The sequence below is a fragment of the Anabrus simplex genome, chromosome 7, assembly GCF_040414725.1.
Source record: "Anabrus simplex isolate iqAnaSimp1 chromosome 7, ASM4041472v1, whole genome shotgun sequence".
Classification (NCBI taxonomy): domain Eukaryota; kingdom Metazoa; phylum Arthropoda; class Insecta; order Orthoptera; family Tettigoniidae; genus Anabrus; species Anabrus simplex.
This window is the reverse complement of record NC_090271.1, coordinates 162,264,721-162,284,164: the sequence shown is the minus strand read 5'-3', so window position 1 is coordinate 162,284,164 and position 19,444 is coordinate 162,264,721. Positions and strand designations below refer to the sequence as shown.

The 19,444-nt window shown below is 37.2% G+C and overlaps 1 protein-coding gene across 4 annotated transcripts in view; it reads left to right on the top strand.

The window, feature by feature from the left end:
• The window catches only part of Ent2 (Equilibrative nucleoside transporter 2), a 380,023-nt gene that overhangs the window by 199,791 nt on the left and 160,788 nt on the right, over positions 1-19,444 (top strand). For all 4 annotated transcript variants that reach the window (XM_068228631.1, XM_068228632.1, XM_067151422.2 and 1 more), the window contains 2 exons: positions 3,394-3,479; positions 3,563-3,709. In XM_068228631.1, the coding sequence (XP_068084732.1) occupies positions 3,394-3,479; positions 3,563-3,709 (233 nt within the window). The remainder of the gene's footprint in view (positions 1-3,393; positions 3,480-3,562; positions 3,710-19,444) is intronic.

The following is a 19,444-nucleotide window of genomic DNA, read 5'->3' as shown; positions in this document are numbered from 1 at the left end:
GTAAAATTTACGTTAGTTATAAACATGTTCATGTTCATGCCTTCCACTATGTATTAGACATCTATTAATGACTACGGCTTTAAGCCGTACAATCTTACGACGTCCTAATTAACAAAGAACTACATACGTGTTTATCATTTTATTAGATCTATAGTTATTTCATTGAACATTTTATATTTACTACCTTTGAATCCACTAGTTTCTAGTATCATTTGAATGTAATGTATATTCTCATAGAACTGATATTTTATGCCTTCCACTATGTATTAGACATCTATTAATGACTACGGCTTCAAGCCACCTTCTTTTACTATAGTACAATCAAACAAGTCCTATTCAACAAAGAACTACATATGTTTTTATCAATATATTATATTTTTAGTTACTTCATGAACATGTTTATAACTAACGTAAATTTTACCTCTCTTATAATCATCAAACACATTTTTGAATATCTTTAACCAGATGCCTGGTAAAATAATAAGGTTTTTGATAATGACTAAAGATGCCTCACAGTGAGAGGCGAAACATGTCTCATCTGAATAATGTTTTAAAGTAAATGCCAACTTCTTGTAATGTATTGAATAGGTGGAAATAAACAAAAGATATTATCCTATATACATACTGCAAGTCACCGGGCAAGTTGGCCGTGCGGTTAGGAGTGCGCGGCTGTGAGCTTGCATCCGGGAGATATTGGTTTGAATCCCACTGTTGGCAGCTCTGAAGATGGTTTTCCGTTTTTTCCCATTTTCGCACCAGGCAAATGCTGGGGCTGTACCTTAATTAAGGCCACGGTCGCTTCCTTCCAGCTCCTAGGCCTTTCCTATCCCATCGTCGCCATAAGACCTATCTGTGTCGGTGTGACATAAAGCCACTAGCAAAAACATGATTCAGGATTGTGCTTTAGAAGCAGTCCCTTCATCAGTAATACTGTTGTTTAACACTAGTTTCTGGGAATGTGGGGCATTACAGATCAGATCCACTCATTGTTTTAAATTCATATGCATCCATTCATTCTTCATCATCATGTTTTGAATTCTGGTCAGTGGATGATTTTGGACTTTGAAATTGTCATACATTTCATCTCATTTCGTACCTAGATGTTAGGCCTCTTTAAACAACAAACATCATCTGCCTACAGGCGTAAGATGAAATGACCTACACCTGGCAAGCCGAAATCCTCGGATACATCCCAGCACTGAAAGCCATACGCCATTTCATCATCTTCTTCTTTCAATAATATATTTACTGTGTGACACTTCAAAGCAGGTGTGTACACAGAGTGGTCTATTATACCAAGTTTCTCTTCACATGGTTCATCAACAAAATGGTTGACTGGAAAACATAAAGAGTTATGCCTTGCCACTTATGTAACTTTGATTTTTCTTTTACGTACATGTTTTTGTAACAAATATGTAGTATTATCATTTAGACTTTCACGGCCCATGTAACTATTCATGAAGTAAATTTTTGGGTTTATGCTGTGTAATTAATTATAAACACACTCTACGCATTTCAAAAGGAACCTTGCCTTTCTTCATCAGGAGACAACAGAGAAATGTAGTACTTGTTCTTTGCGACAAGTGGTTGCATGTTTTCCTCAACTTCCTCGCCCTCGTCTTTCGAGGAAATACAAAGTTCTCTCTCATCAGGCACAATACAATCACTATAACCATTATAAATTGTCAGATTCCTCATTAGTCGAAATATTACTTATATCTTGCAGAGCAAGCCTGCATCCTCGGCTGGATTCTGCCATTTACCTTGTGTTCACTATCAGAAAGTGTTTGTTTAATGGAAACCAGAGATTAGGGGAAAGAAAAATAACAGAATTGTCAAGGAATAGTTTTTATGCACTGCACTCACAGGAAATATCAATAGAAAATAGTTCCCTGATGTAATAATTTGTAACACAATTGTGTAAGAAGTTAGGTTATGTGACTGCAGATGCTGGGACAAAGCATTATCACAGATCATACGGGATGTCATAAAATATGGAATAGAGTTCGCTAAACACGTCAAATATCTTCCAGCGTGGATCCAAAGATCTGCCAGTAAGACGTCAGGCAACTGTTTTCTGGGCTAAAAAATTTGTGAAAGAAAAGTGTGTAAGGGTGGCAAATCATAATTATAACGTGCAACCGTGTACTATTCAGTATTGGTGAAACCAAGAATAAAAGCAAACTGTTCTAAAGTAAATTCGTGTCCTCAACCCGAGGTGGTGCAGCTCTTTTCAGGCACACCCCCATTGGAGGTGAGCTGCATGTACCATTTCAACCACATACCAGCCCTCTTGCCATTCTTAAATTTCTGGCGGTACCGGGAATCAAACCCAGGCCCCTGAGGTTGGCAGCTAATAACACTAACCGTTACGCTACGGAGGCGGACAGCAAACTGTTCTGTTTAGTGCAGAAAGCAAAGGGCAAGAATGTGGGTGAAAGAAATTGTAAGTGATCCACAGAGACCAGTCCGGCTCCATGGCTAAATGGTTAGCGTGCTGGCCGTTGGTCACAAGGGTCCCGGGTTTGTTTCTCAGCAGGGTTGGCAATTTTAACCATAATTGGTTAATTCCGTTAGCATGGGGGCTGGGCGTATGTGTCGTCTTCATCATAATTTCATCCTCATCATGACACGTAGGTCGCCTACGGGCATCAAATCAAAAGACCTGCACCTGGCTAGTCGAACTTGTCATCGGACACTCCCGGCATTAAATGCCATATGCCATTTTTTCACAGAGACCAAAACAATTTTCATATTGTAACACACAAAATGTTGCAGTTCAAAGCACTTGAAATTGCACGGAGCTTTGGTATTTAAAGCAAGTCCAGGCAGGTTAGTACGTTCTATGTACTGGAATGGACTAAGTTTTGTGGAGGAGAATGTATCAGCGGATATTATTGGAGGCAACTAGTGGTTGTCTGACATCTTGCCACATCTTTAAAAGCTGCATCCATTGGCATGCATGAGCAACTGTTTAGATGTGGACTGTTTTGCCCCACAAATGAGTTAATTTAATGTGAATTTTAAATGTCCTTGTTTTCTTAACACTTTTTTTTTTTTGCCCACATATTCACCTAATATATCTTTCCCCATTTTAAAAGATGGAAATTAAGGCGAAAAAAAGGGTTTTTCCCCTTTTTAGAAGATGGAAATTAATGTGGAAAAAAAAAGGGTCTTGTAGGTGAGGAAATATGGTACTTACATATTTGCTGAAGTGTAAGACAAGGACAAGGGTCCATAACTATGCCACGTAAAATGAATACTCTATGTAAAGTGTACAATTTTTAAAATGTCAGAGTTTGTTGTAAACTGCCTGGCTTTTAATACATCTGTGAAACTAATTTTATGAGATGTTTGAAGCTTGGAATTATATGATTTATATTTGTGTTTCAGTGGCAAATGGAATTTACCAAAACACTGTTTTTGGAATGGCTGCCAAGTTGCCTTTCAAGTATACAGGTGCTGTTATATTGGGAGCGGTGAGTAATGTGTATCTTGTAACTCATTGTATTTGTGGTATTTCTAAAGCTTTTGATACTGATGACAGTTTCTCTGTGTACAGAACATAAGTGGCACATTCTCATCTCTAATCAGTATTCTGTCGTTGGCTATGGCTCCAAACCCTCGAACAGCAGCTATCTACTACTTTATCACAGCACTCTTCGTTCTGCTCGCCTGTTTCGACACATACTTTGCCTTGCCACTTAATGTAAGTAACAAAAATTGACATTTGTTATCATGCTGTTTATGCTTATCACTGCTAGACGAAATGGGAAAGCAGATTGAATTAAAGAGGAGAGTTGAATTATTTTTATTAAGCCTTAGAATACCATCCATCCACTAAAATGCAAACTTATCCAGCATAATTATGACCTTCCTGGACAAAGGACAGCCATACTGAAACACTCATGCTCATCTCTCCATTGTTAAATGAAAGAGTTTATTTAGGAAACATTCAAGAAGACGCTCAAAATTTGCTGATGACTTTATGATGGGTGATGGACTAGAACTACAGGAAGTCCTGGGTTATTGTTTGCTTGATATATTGCTGTGTATGCAGTTGCCATGTCGTCATTGATGGTAGACAACCTCCTATGTGACAAAAACCTAATTTTACAGGAGGATGAAGAAAAATCATCACCAGGTAATCATCCCACATCTGCTTGGTTTTTCGAGGTTTTAGCACAGGGTATATTAACATTTAGTATATAATGATAATTTCGCTTCAGGATTCTGGTATAATTTCACTTCTGAATTTTGGTTATTGTTTGCACAATATGTAAAAGAATAGGAGGTTTCACATTGTTGTTAAGTAGCACATATTCATTCGTGTTTCAATACTCTACCGGAAACACCGCTGCGTGAAAGCAAGTTCGAGGTACGAGAGTTAAACTTCGTGTGAGGCGAAGGATAGGCAGGCCCGCCGAACTCCACTGACGTACTCAGCAGTATCGTAATCTATAATCATCTCCGTATTGACGAACTACACAATTAAAAATAGGAAAGGATTTCCACCTATCAATACTTATTTATTGCACTTATGCTACAGTACCGTTTTTGACCCCCTACATAGGGTCATCTTCAGCTGAACAATACATTCCTTTCCTATTTCTAATTGTGTACTCAGCAGTGACATGGCCGCCTCGGGCTGGCTTCACACAGCAAGCATGACCATATATGGTGATGTTCTGATCCATCTGTAAAGTCTATTCGTAGTTAAGATACAATTATTTTTGTACCTAGAGCAAACCTACCATTTACTTTAGAAGTTATAGAGGTGGATAATATCCACGTTTCGAGATGCTTCATCGGCTCCAAGTATAAAAGCAAGGCGATCTAGGCTACAGACAGCCAGTATTAGTCCACCCTCTCTGCGATACGAGTGACGGGTGGAGCTCTACAACTGCCGGCAGACTGAACCTATGTCCAGTCGGGACTCTGCATTTCGGTGGGATGATACGCTGACTCTCTAGTGCTCAGTTCCAGTGGAAGTGGAACATAGTATTTCTCTTCAAGTGCCATATTAGGACTTGTATTTTCTTTACAAACAGTGGCGTTACAAGAGAACATTGAATATTTGCAAGTGTGATTTGAACTTGTGTTTTCATAACAAACATGGGAACATAGAATATTAATGCCATATGTGAACTTGTGTTTTCTTCTTGTGAATTTCCGAGAGAACATAGAATTTTTCAGTGCCACATTTAAACTTCTAGTTTATACTTCGTAATAATTATTCATAGGCAGTGTTCAAGTGCAATTAAACTTTAATAATTATTTATAGACAGTTTTGAACAGTGTTCGAGTGCACATAATTTCAGTAAATATTTACATGCAGTGTAGAACATTGTCCGAGTGCCATTAAACTTGTTTAATTTATAACTAACATGCTAATATGTGTTAAACTTGCACAAACTGTAAATATTACGTTCAGAGTTGTGTTTCAATCATAAAAATGATGAAGCCAGTCAGTTAGGAACAGTGATAATACAAGTTAGTGACCTAACAGAATATTTCAGACTGTCATGCCAATATCAGCGGACTTACGTTGCGAACTTGACATAGTAAATTTGTACATCATTTTCCCAAGTGTCAATGCGGATCACATGCAACGTGTGATCAGTTACTCAGTTCAATTGTCTTCTTTTCAAGTGTCAATTTCATGAATCATTGTGATTCAACGAGGTGTTTGAGTCAAAGATTCAAGTGTCAATTTCATTAACATATGACATATCCCACTTATAATGAATGAATGCAGTATTTAAAGCAAAAAATTAATTTATTTGACAGTGGTACAAGTGAGTTGAATACCATACTGGGGACTTGTGTGCTCCTCACGCCTCACCTCTCAGTATTCTCGTGTGAGATCGAACCCTCCAACGTGAGCACCTAGAAATTTGAGAACTTCCACATCCTCCAGACATTCGAGAAATTCTATAACATCGAGAACTTTGCATTAAGGATGTAATGCTAATGTAATGAGTAATGAGTAACCCTGTTCAGACCGAGCCCAATTATCATCCCGGAGTCCGGAGGTTCCAGCCTGCTACAATAAATCAACTCAACTCGAGACGTCGCGTGTTTACATTTGTACATTTCTTTTTAATATATATATATATATGAAACTTACCATCTAAACAAATTGATATTTATGCATAATAACATCTAGATAATACTTAATAACCTCCACAAATTTCATTGTAGTAAATCTGATGTGTGCGATTTTATAAAAATTTTAAACGTAGCGATTGGTGTTTTCATGAAACGGACTTTTAACTTTACATACCTTTACGTTTTTCCTAAATTCTGCGAATTGCTGTAAGTTTTATTGGTATTGCCAAGATATTGTTTATAAGAAGGACAAAGGTACATTTTGAAAAAAAAAAAAACCCACAAATGTGTAAGTTGCGTAATGTCTGCATAATATAGTTAAAGGCGATCGTCGCGTGTGTTTACTTGACAGCTTCGTGGAATTACACACGCGAATCAGTGCTATGGCGACATGGCACGAGGGCCTAATAAATCTTAAAACTCTGCATCAGATACGATCACTGAATGATAAGATGTATATTTAATATCGCAGTAAGTAATAATATAGAAGGAGTGTGATGGTGCACCGGTCAACCTGCGTGTGGAACTATCAAGACTGACTGGGTTCGAGTCCTGATTAATGCATGTGTGATTTTCCCAGGTGAAAGTCACGTCACACATTATCGGTTACATAAAACTACAAGCTTCATTTATAATAATAATAATAATAATAATAATAATAATAATAATAATAATAAGGTATATAACTACAGTACTGGTCACTGACGTGGCCTATTTAATAAAGTAAAATGCTTTTATGAATTGTCACACATTTATTTAACACTGATAATAGTGAATGTAAAATTAACTAAAATATTTTTAAAAAACTGAACATTCAGCGCTTAAGTAGCCTACAGTTTGAATGGAAGCTTGGTCAGAGGAAAAATAATAAAATGAAAATACAATTTTTGTTCAGTCTGCTTCTAGTATAGACTCATCAAAATACAATTTCCCATGAGTAAAATGAGACACCGGTAATTTTCTTCCGATTTCACTTGCATCTAAAAAGCTTTCATCTTTTGTCGGTGGTTCACAAAACAGTTCGGCTTCATTGTTGCACTTGCGAAAATTGGTTACAAAATAAATATCACCATTACTTTCAGTTATGGTACAAACATAATGTTTTAAATGTTTCTTTCCACCGTATTTTCCAAGAACAAAATCACCCACTTCAAAAGCCGTATCACAGGGTGAATTTTTGTCATCTGCTTCGATCATGTAGTGTGGATGTAGAGTGTGTTTTGTAGTAGTTTCAGAATAATATTTTCTTGCCTGAACTATATATATTTTTTTAATGGCTCCATGTAATGAATATCATATGTTGCTGGTAGTGCTCAGAAATGTACTTTGGTCGAAGTCCACAATAAGAAGACGGACCAGTTGCGTGATGCGGGTATTCTTGTTTAAAAACTTTGTATGCATCTTACATTGTGACGCACATGAATCGTTTGTGTTTTTTATTATTTTTGTCCAGAACTGTCCTTTATGGAGATAAAATCTCTTCCACGAGTAGATGGCCGACTGATATAATCCAGATTGAGAAATTTAAGAACTTCTTAGTTCGGAAGTGAAGAGTTCCTGCGCTTGCCGGAGGTAGATGAACTTACACAAAATTTTACACTCAGCACAGAAACAACTTCCCGTTTCTTCTGCGTATTCACTGGTAAATCGTGCTCCGAATGCTTTACAGCTTTCCCCAATGTTTGTTTGCATTTATAACCAGACGTTGGCATACTCGGCTCTGCTCTGCAATCGATGTTGATGGTTGTGTTGTTGGACTTGTAGAACGGGAAGTAACTGTTCATAAGCCCTGAAGTTTTTTCGGAGCTCTGTGTTTCTTCACAGATTTTTGTACCCATTGGTGGTGTACGCATAGCTGGGCAGGTGTCATCTTTCTTCTCGTGATACCGTCTACAACGGTCCTCGTGAGTAAGCGGCATTATTTAAATATCACCTCAGTGTGAACACCAATTGCTATTCAAAAATACGTACTTTACAATTGAGTGTAACGCAAAAACTGAATCCTGTGGGCAGCGTGTTGCAGCAGTGGGGAACTTCACGGACGCCTGGTCGTAAGAATGCCGTAAATATGCGACTATTGTACTATCAGCTTCGTGTGAATCCATTTGAAATTTTAAATTAATGATATAGCAGATTGAAAGGGCATGCAGTATTGGCTTTGTATACTAAGTTTTACTCAAATTGAGCCACGCACTTTTTCATCTACAGAAACTTTTATACCTTTTTCGTCATGTGTTTACGCGGCCTGCAGCAATGAATTCGTCGCCTTATTACACCTTATATAAACTGTCAATAACGTAAATTAGTACTTTACTGCGATGGGAAAGAGCATTAGCATTAACATTTACTAAAATTATTTTCATAACTTTTCATCATAATAAACAGGAATTCCTAAAACTATTAAGCACGCAATTAAAAACTGAAAGATATGAATACATTAATGCATATTATAAAATTAATAAAATATCATGTTTTATCTATCATAAAAACAAATTATTGAGTTTTATTTTAAACTTTACTTTTTTCTACTTGGAATCAGCCACCCTGTGATACAGCTTTTGAAGTGGGTGATATGAATTTGTTTCAAATGAATAATAAAACCAGATTTTCAAAAGAAGTTAAATTCAGTGAACTACCCTCTCTGTACTAACTACAATGCTTATGTACCACCCCCTTAGAAACACCCCATGCTCTTCAAGCTAGTATCTGCAACTAAAGACATTTTTTTCCTGGTACAATACAGGTTGATGAATAACATGTCTTACTTTATCCCTTTAGTAAACTTAAATGTAAATACAAAACTTACATTTAATAATAAATCACTACAATGGGTACCTCTAGTAACCAGTTTACTGTTTTTTTCTTGTCTGGTTTGAACTTAAGGTTATCCTGACAGACACGGTGATCTTTTTCAATTACATCTTTCACCTCTTGCAGGTGTTTAAATTTACTTTCTGTAATTGGTATTTCAGATACATACAAGGCCTTAGGAAACTTTTGAAACACTCGTGCTTTGCTCTGTGGCAATACAGCATAGTTCTCCGCATGATCATTTTTAAATCCAGGTTTGAGACACTCATTGTTTGTACACACTTCTTCAGAATTCAAGAAGAATGAGTAATCTACAAGTTTGACTTTGTTTGGATTTTGTGGCCTGGTTGTTCTCATTCGAGCAACATAATCTACTTTTTGGAAACCTCGTATGTGGAGAATAGCATATGAGAGATATTCTGTCATAAAAAAGAAAAGGCAGTGACACATAGGAGTATTTTATGCTCATAAAATTGTCACTCATCCAGTTATCTGTCACATAGGAGGTATTGTCCATTGTATAAAGATGCGAATTTTGAATCCATTGATATCAAAATGTCAAAAATGAATTTTTTCCATCACATAGGAAATTGTCTATCATCAACGACGATATGTCAGCTTAAAAGGAAACTTCATCTGAATGCCCAATAAGTACTAGCAAACTGATAATGATGAATCACTTATTAAGTTCATCCCTGCCTCCTGTGTGCAGCTGCTGACACCTTAGAAAAGAAACATTTGGTTTATCCGGTAATCTATGCACTACTTGCTACTTGCCACGTCACATGTTTGGTTTTAAGCAGCCTTCCCTCTCACTTCTTGCAGATAGTCCTGGTAACCCAACACTTGAAATATTAAAAAATAAAGGATTATTTAGAATTTTAATGTACTTTCAAATTATGTAAACTTCACATGCCAGCAAATTTATCCTTATTCTTGAATCGTGAATGGAATTACAGTGAAACCTGCCTAAATGGCCACCTTCACTTAGCGGTCACCTCAATAAACAGCCTTTTCTTCTCTGGAATCAATTTATTTTCCCATTAGGCCTGTGTTAATTTCCCATCCTATAAGCAGTCACCCCCTCATGTTGATAGATTTACTGGCATGTAAAAGAACTCCTGTGGGACCAAATTCTGGCATCTTGGCATTTCTGAAAACCATACAAATTCCATCAGTGGGAGGTAAAATCTATAACATAATAATTATTTTTTAAAGTAGTCATCTCACTTTGCGATCTGCAAATTTTACAAACCGACGGCTGGTCGTATTCGGTCCAAATATCTTGTTCATTCCTGAGAGAGACACATAATATTGATGTCAACCTTTTCCACGTTTGATCATCTAGATATTACTATAGACTATAGTTTCTCTTTCCTGGGGTACAACAACTACTGTCCTCCTTCCTAATCATCTCTTCTCTGTAGCCTACCAGTAACTAAAGTTTTAATTACCTTCTTCAGTGAGTGGGGCTTCATAGCTGAATAAGCCAGTAACATGCAAACTCTTTTAAAAGTGTTTTTGGTTGGAATAATATTTGAATAGGGTGTACTAATGTTAAACTTATTGGCTGTTTGGTGATAGATTTCAGTTGCAGTTCTGTATTCAGTCAGTGAATGCATAAAGTATGATGTCAGGGGTTGTTTTCACATGGGGAGGGAGGGGAAAAGTGATTCTCAAAAGCAAAAAAGGAGTTTTTGCAAGGTAACTCACCAAAATTTTAAAATTACATGATCTGATCCATATTGACTTGCACAATAATCAGCCAAAATTTCTTATAAAGAAATCACTAAAGCTCAAACCACCTATTCAATACAGTACATTTAATAATAGTACATGTTTTGACACTAATTGGGCCTCCTTCAGCTGAATAATTTAGACAGAATTAATAGCTAAAACAACACATTAAATCTAGACAGGATTAATAATTTGTAACTAAAATACAGCATTAAGATTGCTGCCTCTGTGGAACAGTGGTAGAGTGTCAGCCTCTGGATCCCTAGATAGCGGGTTCAAACCCGGCAGAGGTAGTCGGATTTTCGAAGGGCGGAAAAAAAGTCCATTCGACACTCTGTATCGTTTGATGTCAGCGTAAAAAGATCTCTGGTGACACATTTGGTGTTTACCCGACAAAATTAATTAAAATCTCGGCTATAGACACCCAAGAGAGTTTCGGTTTACTTGGTCTGCCATCTAGTGCGCCTAGAGTAAAACGGAACGTCGAAATTGACGAGCAGACAGTCAGATGGCGTCAAATTGAATTGTCTTCACATGGCAGCTGAGGCCATACGATTGTTATTGTTATTATTGTTGTTGTTGTTGTTGTTATTATTATTATTATTATTATTATTATTATTATTATTATTATTATTATTATTATTATTATTATTATTATTATTACAGGGATACCCATGGAGCAGAAAGAGGTGAAATAAGGTGCGGGCTTGAATGGATCTAACTACAATATAAAGAATTTAATTAAAAATTTTTACAAAGGTTATATTTTCTTTCAATATCAACAAACAAACAAATTTCCACAAGGAAAAATAACAATCAGGTACAATACCAATCTTGAAAACCAGATTAGGAAAAAAAAAAAAAAAAAATCCAAGATTCAGAACCTTAACAACTTTGGGCTTTAACCCCCTGGTTTTACAATTTTACAAATGGAAGTGGTGTTACTTAGTTAAGGGCAGAAATCCCCTAATTCAAGAGCGCTTGCTCCCAAAATGCAGTACCTAGCCTTCCAGAGGCACTCGTTACAATTACAAAACTTGAAAAGAGCTAACAGGCTCTCCGTTTCTTCCAGCCTACTCAAGGCAACATCAAAAATCTTACACTCTCTGGCCTTCCATGGCCCAACTTACAAATTGAAACAGAGGTATCTCGTACCCAACCTATAGGGCCTTTGCGGAAAAGAACAGGTTGAGTAAATGGCCCGAATCACAAACTCTCAGCCGATGAAACAGGGGCTATTCCCAAACTACTGAGGTGGCTTGCATGGAAATTACTTTAAAACATTTCAGAAGGAAGAACAGTTACAAAACGTAGTCACCTCAAACCAAGATGAAGGGGAGCTCGAGAGGGTAACTCACTCTCTATCCCCGATTTAAGTTAAAGCTTTATGAAATTTTTACATTAACCGAAAGAAGACTTATATTTTAGAAAAGTTTGTTATGTAACTGCAGAGTTAGCAAGAGGGAATGATTTTATGTGACCATTACCTTGTAGATGTTCTAGCTGCCGACGAAAGAGGCCGGCTGCCGACGAAAGAGGCCGGCTGCCTCCTGCTTAAACACACACTCAGATAGACGACGATCAATTGGCCAAGAAACGTGAAAAGCCGCAGTTTATGAACCCTCAGGGAAGGTCCATCATTTACGACTAATCAAGACACACCCTCTTAATTTTATTGGTTGAATTCAAAAGTAACACTCAAAATCGAACCAGAAGCCTATGTTAGGTTGAAAATTAATTACAGAAATGTTTCATTGGCCAGATTCAAAACTGGCAGAAAGAAAAAGGAAGTATTGCCAACCCAAAAATAAATGAACATAGATCAGTTATGGAAAACCTAGGAATACAAAACTTCTTTAAATTATAAGTTCTTCCACTTTGCACCAGAGTGCATGATCATAATTTTTAATGCTGTCATCTGTGGAAAAATGTCCAAACTTCTTGAATATCAAAACAAAACCAGGAGAAATTCAGTCAGTGTAGGAAACTTCACAACAAAACAATTACTTAATTTTTCAGTGGTGACGTCTTCTGATTAAAATTCTAAGTTCCTGTTGTAGTAGTTTCCACTTTTGTTCGATAGAGGAGTTCATTTGGGTGCTAATTTTGAATGTGCTGCGTAGAGGTGTACCTCCCGGTACAGTTATTATTATTATTATTATTATTATTATTATTATTATTATTATTATTATTATTATTATTATTGTTACCGTGTTTTTGCGGTAGTTATGCGTGAAAGAAGGTGCGGGGTGGTGAACAGGTCTCAAGCTACGAAAGTAAAATTAATTTAAAATTTAACAAGGTTATATTTTCTTTTCAAAATTAAGAAATAACAAGTACGGCAGGTACAGAGTAGCAAGGCAACAAAAGGTGCAATTACAGTATTTACAGTATTTGGGCTTCGAGCCCCGAATTCACACTTCTAGGGCAATTAGCCCAACTTTACTCCAAAATAAGTTTTACCAGAGGGGCAGAAAACCCCATTCATGTTCAAGAGCACTTGCTCCAAATTACACAGAAAAGCCTCCTCGAGGCATACAACACTTAATTTTCAAGAAAGAGCCACACGCTCTCAAACTTTAAGCCTCTCAAAGGCCACACCAAACTCCACCTTCAAGTTGTCCTCTTAGGACATAGACACAGGGGTAACATACCCAACCTACTGAGGTCTATTAAATGAAAAAGGGTAATTACATGACCTCTAAAATAACAATTTGAGAGGAGGCGATCTGCACTCCTAATGCATTTGTTTTTGAAACCTAATCTGGCTCTAGGCCACTAATACAAGGGCTAATCCCATACTACAGAGGTGACTTAAGAAGGAAACAATTTACATTACGTTAAAGAAGAATAGGTAGAGAAAAAAAAATAAGTTCACCTCAAAACAATATGAGTGGGAGCTCGAGATGGTTAAGCACTCTCTATCCCAATATGTAGTTTAAAAGATAGAATAGATACAAGTTTCTTTACATTTTAAGGAAGGTTACATAACGGAAAAAACTTCGGACCCGCCCCGAGAGTTAAACTGCTGAGCTAGCAAAGAAAGAAGTTATTAATCGGCCATTACCTGGTTGTTGACTGCCGCCGAAGAAAGAGGCGCTTCCCGCCCCCTGCTATGTACTTAACACACGAAAAGATGGAACAGAAGTGGCGCAGAGACCCAAAAATCAGCAGTTTATATACTCTCGCGGAAAGTTCGAGGCGTTTTAGGGAAGAAAACACCCGCCCACAATCACTTTATTGGGTAGGATACAGCAACATATTCAAGTTGGGGGAAGATACATCAGATTGGTCAGAAATTAATAAAAGAAATTCGGGATTGGCTAAATACAAAACAAGGGGAAAGAGAGGGGTATACAGCCAACTTAAACAATGACTGAAAGAAATTTAACAAAGAACAAACTTATGAATTCAAAATTTCTCCAAAAAAACAGTTCTTTCACTCCGCACTAGGGTGCACTATTGCTGATCTTCAGTAGTGTCCTCTAGAAGAGAAAGTTCACACTTCTTACTACAAGTAAAACAAAAATACGTCGAAAATGACACAGTTCAAAAACTCCAAAATTTCCAGGTAGTGACATCTTCTGAGAAAGTAGAAAATTAATACCGTAGATAAAGTTCAGACTTCCTCCAGCAGAGGAGTTTCAATTGGCGCACATTTTAAATTAGCGGCGTGGAGGTGTACCGCCCAGTACAATTATTATTGGTCAACAAATCTGAATATGAACACAACAAGATCCTAAAATGACATAATTTAAATACATGTTATAAAATGGGACAGTGGCATTTTTATACATCACTTATAAAACCTCAATTAAGAAGCTTTAAGATTCTTAATAAAAATATCTTACACACTAAAACTGAAAAGAATTATAAAACATAAGGCCAAACATGCCAGGTCACAAGTGAATAACTCAACATACAGCCACTGTGTCATGTTTTGGATGAAAAGTGCAGCAAGAATATAGTATCGCATATGAATATACTTTCAGAATCTTTTGAAACGTGTGCTACATAAAAGAGATGCAAAAATACTACAGTACAAACCACATTGAAAGATATGATTGTAAATCAACTGAATTAAGAGAATGTAATTCTGCAGTACATTTAAATCAGCATATTCTATATACATAGTACCATCTTCTTCTTTTCTTCATGGAGCCTCTAAGTATTAGTTCCTAATTAGCGTCAACCTCTTAAGATCTTTTGCGACCTACATAGTACCATACTGCTATTCAAATGATTTTATTCCTTACGAATAGGACACTTTGAGTTTCCACCTATTCAATGCTTTGTTACTATTCGTGTTAAATAGCTACATATATGTTTTACAGGACATGTTTTGGCCCGGTTAAGCCATCATCAACTGAAAAATTAAATTCTACAAAAGATATTCACAATTCTTGCCACTATATGTGGCACGTTAAAATACTGTAAAAAAAAAAAAAAAAAAAAAAAAAAATTGTTAGTACAGTGAAATTGTGAATATGTATTCGAGTCAGTTCTTGGAGAGTCATTAAGGAATTTCTGAAGTCTGTAATGTAGATATATTATGAACCGTCATCAAGAAGAATATTGAATCTAGAATGAAAATAAGAGAGTGAAAAGATGAGAATATGGGTATGCATGTGTTGCTGAATAATATGGGTAAGGAAATAAGTAATTACTTTCCTGTCCTCCGATCCCTGTCTTTATGATCCAGTGTAACAGTCCTCTGAATGCGTGTAGAGTGAAGGTTGTCCTGTCCTGTTGGCAATGAGGAGAGGTGGCATTGGAAGGGGATTAGTGTTGTCTGCGGAGTGATTAGTAACTTAATTCTCACATATCGCAGGAGATTTGAATTTCTGTAAATGTTTGATGTGTTTGTCCAACCCTTGTCCCGTTGCTCTACAGGGTCGGGTATGAGGTGATGATATTCATTAATTCATCGTATAATATATATATAGTGATTTTGTTAAGATTGTGTATGGGATTATATTTTTGGTCTGAGTGAAGAAGCTTCAGTGGTAACAAGTGATGAATTTAAAAAAACATTTGTAGTCATTTACTGTGATAGAGAAACTTAAAGTTGTAATGGAAGCTGAAACAGGATGGAAATAAGTGAATCAATCAATCACTACTGATCTGCATTTAGGGCAGTTGCCCAGGTGGCAGATTCCCTATCTGTTGTTTTCCTAGCCCTTTCTTAAATGACTGCAAAGAAATTGGAAATTTATTGAACATTCCAGCCACAGGCTGGGTGAAAGAGGAAGGTGTGCAAATGGATTCTTTTAAGTATGTGGGAGGATTGATATTGAACACGGATGCACCACAGAAATGTAAAGGAATTATCTACAAGACTTATTTTGTCCCAATTTTGATATATGGATCGGAAACGTGGGTGATGGAGAGGGATAAAAGTAGAATACAAGCAGCGGAAATGAAGTTTCAGAGGTGTTGAGTAGGTTTAACAAGAATGGATAGAGTAAGAAATGAGAGAATTTGTGAAATGGGCAAATGAGTTATCCCTACTGGAAAAGATAGAAAAATCAAGGCTGCAATGGTATGGACATGTTAAGAGAATGGGAGAAAGAGAGGATACCAAGATAGATGTTATAAATGGAGTTTGAGGGAAGGAAACATAGAGGAAGATGGCTGAAAGATGTAAAGAAGAGCATCGAGGCAAGAGGAGGGAACTGGGCGACAGTGAGAAAAGAGAAGTGATGGATGGACAGAAAACGATGGAGAGGCTTATGTTCCAAACAGACCCAGCCTGTGGTTGGAAACTGCTCCAGATGATAATGGTGATGATGATATAGAAAGAAAAATAACATGTCTAAGCTATGCAAAAGCAACAGAAATGTAACAAAAGCACAAAGTTGGTAAACATGGGATTTTGAACACAACATTATTGTTCATTGTGTGGCAGATCAGTACCATGCATAGCCATCTTGGGCTCTGAGGCATGTTTGAACATGAGGATTCATACTCAGCACCAAAGAAACCAACTTGGTTTGGGGCAGATAAACCCACTCTTGGATAGCAGCTTCAGTTAGTTGCTGATTTTCCTCCTCATAGCCCATGTTCCCCTCATACCATCTCTCACTGAATCGTCTCCAGACTCTAATGTTCCTGTTGTAAGGATGCAAACTTATGGTAACCTCATCAGAAAGGACTCTTTTGTGCTGAGAACTTCATTCCATAAGATGACACAACTTCCTCCCATACATTTAGCTGTTCCTGCACTTCACTCTCACTGCTTCCCCATATTAGTAATCATCTGCTACAGCACTGCTTTCGTTCTTTTCTCCCCAATTGTCTGTGTTACCTTCTGTATTATATCATCCGGTTGCAAAATAAATAGTGCACTATAAACCAGAATATGAAAAACATTTTTTGAGCACTGTATTACAAAATTCACTTCTCGTGCCTTGTGGTTATTTGCCAGTAGCAACATTTTTCTTATACTGTGCACCATATTTTTTGTAGTGATTACTTCAAGGTTACAACTAGTAAACAATCCTTTCTTAACTCAGATGAGACGTGCAAAAGGAAGCGTTCTGACTTTTCGAAAATGAAGGTTTTGGTGAAAGGAAAGGCCTGGAATGGTTTAGTATTGAAAGATTTGCTAGACCTCATAAATCTAATACAGTTTAGGTCAGAATATAACAAAAGTTCACCAAGGAAAGTCAGATAGGAAAGATGAAATGTAGGAGCTTGTCACAAGTGAATGGGATGATGCCAGACTCAGTTAGGGGTCCTATGGTAACCGACTCATATTTCCAAAGGACCGGGCAAGTTAGCCATGCAGTTAGGGTTGCGTTGCTTTGAACTTGCATTCGGAAAATGGTGGATTTGAATCCCACTATCGGCAGCCCTGAAGATGGTTTTCTATGGTTTTCCATTTATACACCAGGCAAATGCTGCGGCTCTACATGAATTAAGACAATGGTCGCTAGCCTTTTCCCATCTTTCCATTGGTGAAAATTTTCTATGTGTTAGTGCGACGTTAAACAACAGGCAGAAAAAAATTCCTAAGGGAGATTATAATAGACTAATTGTATATTTTATTGGTTTTATACCCCCCCCCCTCCCTTAATTTCTTTTACAGTGTTTAAGAGGTACTAAGGTACCAAAAAATCTTCACACACAAGTTCTTGTACATGCTGGTAAAGCTCTCGACTTGATTTTAGTGTATTTCAGCACTTTCAAATATCATTGGACTGAGCCAAGACCGAACCTGTCAACTCGGGCTCAGAAAGTCATACTCCTATCATCTGAGCCACTCCCTCAATGAAAGTCCTTGAGGAATGATTGATCACTTTTAGGTGCCTCTTCTGGCAACCAGCCCCATGAAGTAGGAGTAGCATACGTGCTTCTTATTCGGAGGCCCCAGGTTTAATTCTCACCCAGTGTAGGAATTTTAATTCTGGGCTGAAATGTGGTACAGGGTTCACTCAGTCTCACGAGATCACCTGAGGAGCTGTCTGATCTGAGAGGTAGCAGACCCTACTGCGAAAGCCAAACCAATATACCTGCTGAGGATGCCGCCACACTGACTACGTGACAATGAGGTACCTACAGGCCTTTTGGCTAGGCAGCAGGCATCTTGGCAGCCTAAGGCTCTGAAGTACTGTTGCACCACAGGTTTTTTTTGTTTTTTTGTGGCAACCTGTGGATATCATGGATGAATTTTATGCTCCACCCACAGGGAGAATCATATTTTTGTATTGATAAAAATTTTAAAAATAATATAAAATGTGTAATGATATGTAAATAATCCTTTCGGTTAAATTAACTTTCATACTTTTTACTAGGATACAGCTTTAATATATGATCACCGAGCTCGATAGCTGCAGTCGCTTAAGTGCGGCCAGTATCCAGTATTCGGGAGATAGTAGGTTCGAACACCACTATCGGCAGCCCTGAAAATGGTTTTCCGTGGTTTCCCATTTTCACACCAGGCAAATGCTGGGGCTGTACCTTAATTAAGGCCACGGCCGCTTCCTTCCCACTCCTAGCCCTTTCCTGTCCCATCGTCGCCGTAAGACCTATCTGTGTCGGTGCGACGTAAAACAACTAGCAAAAAAAATAAAAATAAAATATGATCTGTTCATTCATAATTCTTAACTCCTTGGAAGTTATTTTTCTCAAATTAATAAAATACTATGGACATTATATATCCCATCTTCGAAGCTATATATCTGCTCAGGTATCTGATGCCTTGAAATATCTTGCATAATACTAATTTGTTAATACAGTAGAATCCCAGAAACTCAACATCTGCAGAAGTTTCTTCTTTTTCCATAAGCAGTAATTTTTTTAACATATTGTAATACATAGCAATGTTCCCAGTGACTGGTGACTTGTACTGGGAAATTCTGTAGCAACTTTTGAAGATAGGACATTTTGCATCAGTTGCTCTTCGCTCACTGCATTCCTTTCTATTTTTGCTGGTCATGGTATGAGGTGGATTTCCACTGAAAAATGAATTGTGAAGATTGAATGGCATGCAGTACCTTCTGGAATTTCTTTGTTAAACTTTCCATGGATTAGACTTACCATTGTCAAGTGAATTGTGCAGGAAAGTTTTCAAATTGAGTACTGTGTTATTTTATCAGTGAAAATGTCAAGTGAGAAGAAGAGGAAACAAAACAATGTGACTATAGACATGAAACTGGGTTCGTTAGAGAGACTGGGTAAAGAGGAAAGTTTAAATAAAATTGCAGTGGACGTAGAAGTTAAACGGACAACAAAAACCGGCTGGAAGAAGAAGAAGAGATTGAGTCTTAAAGCATGAAGAGAA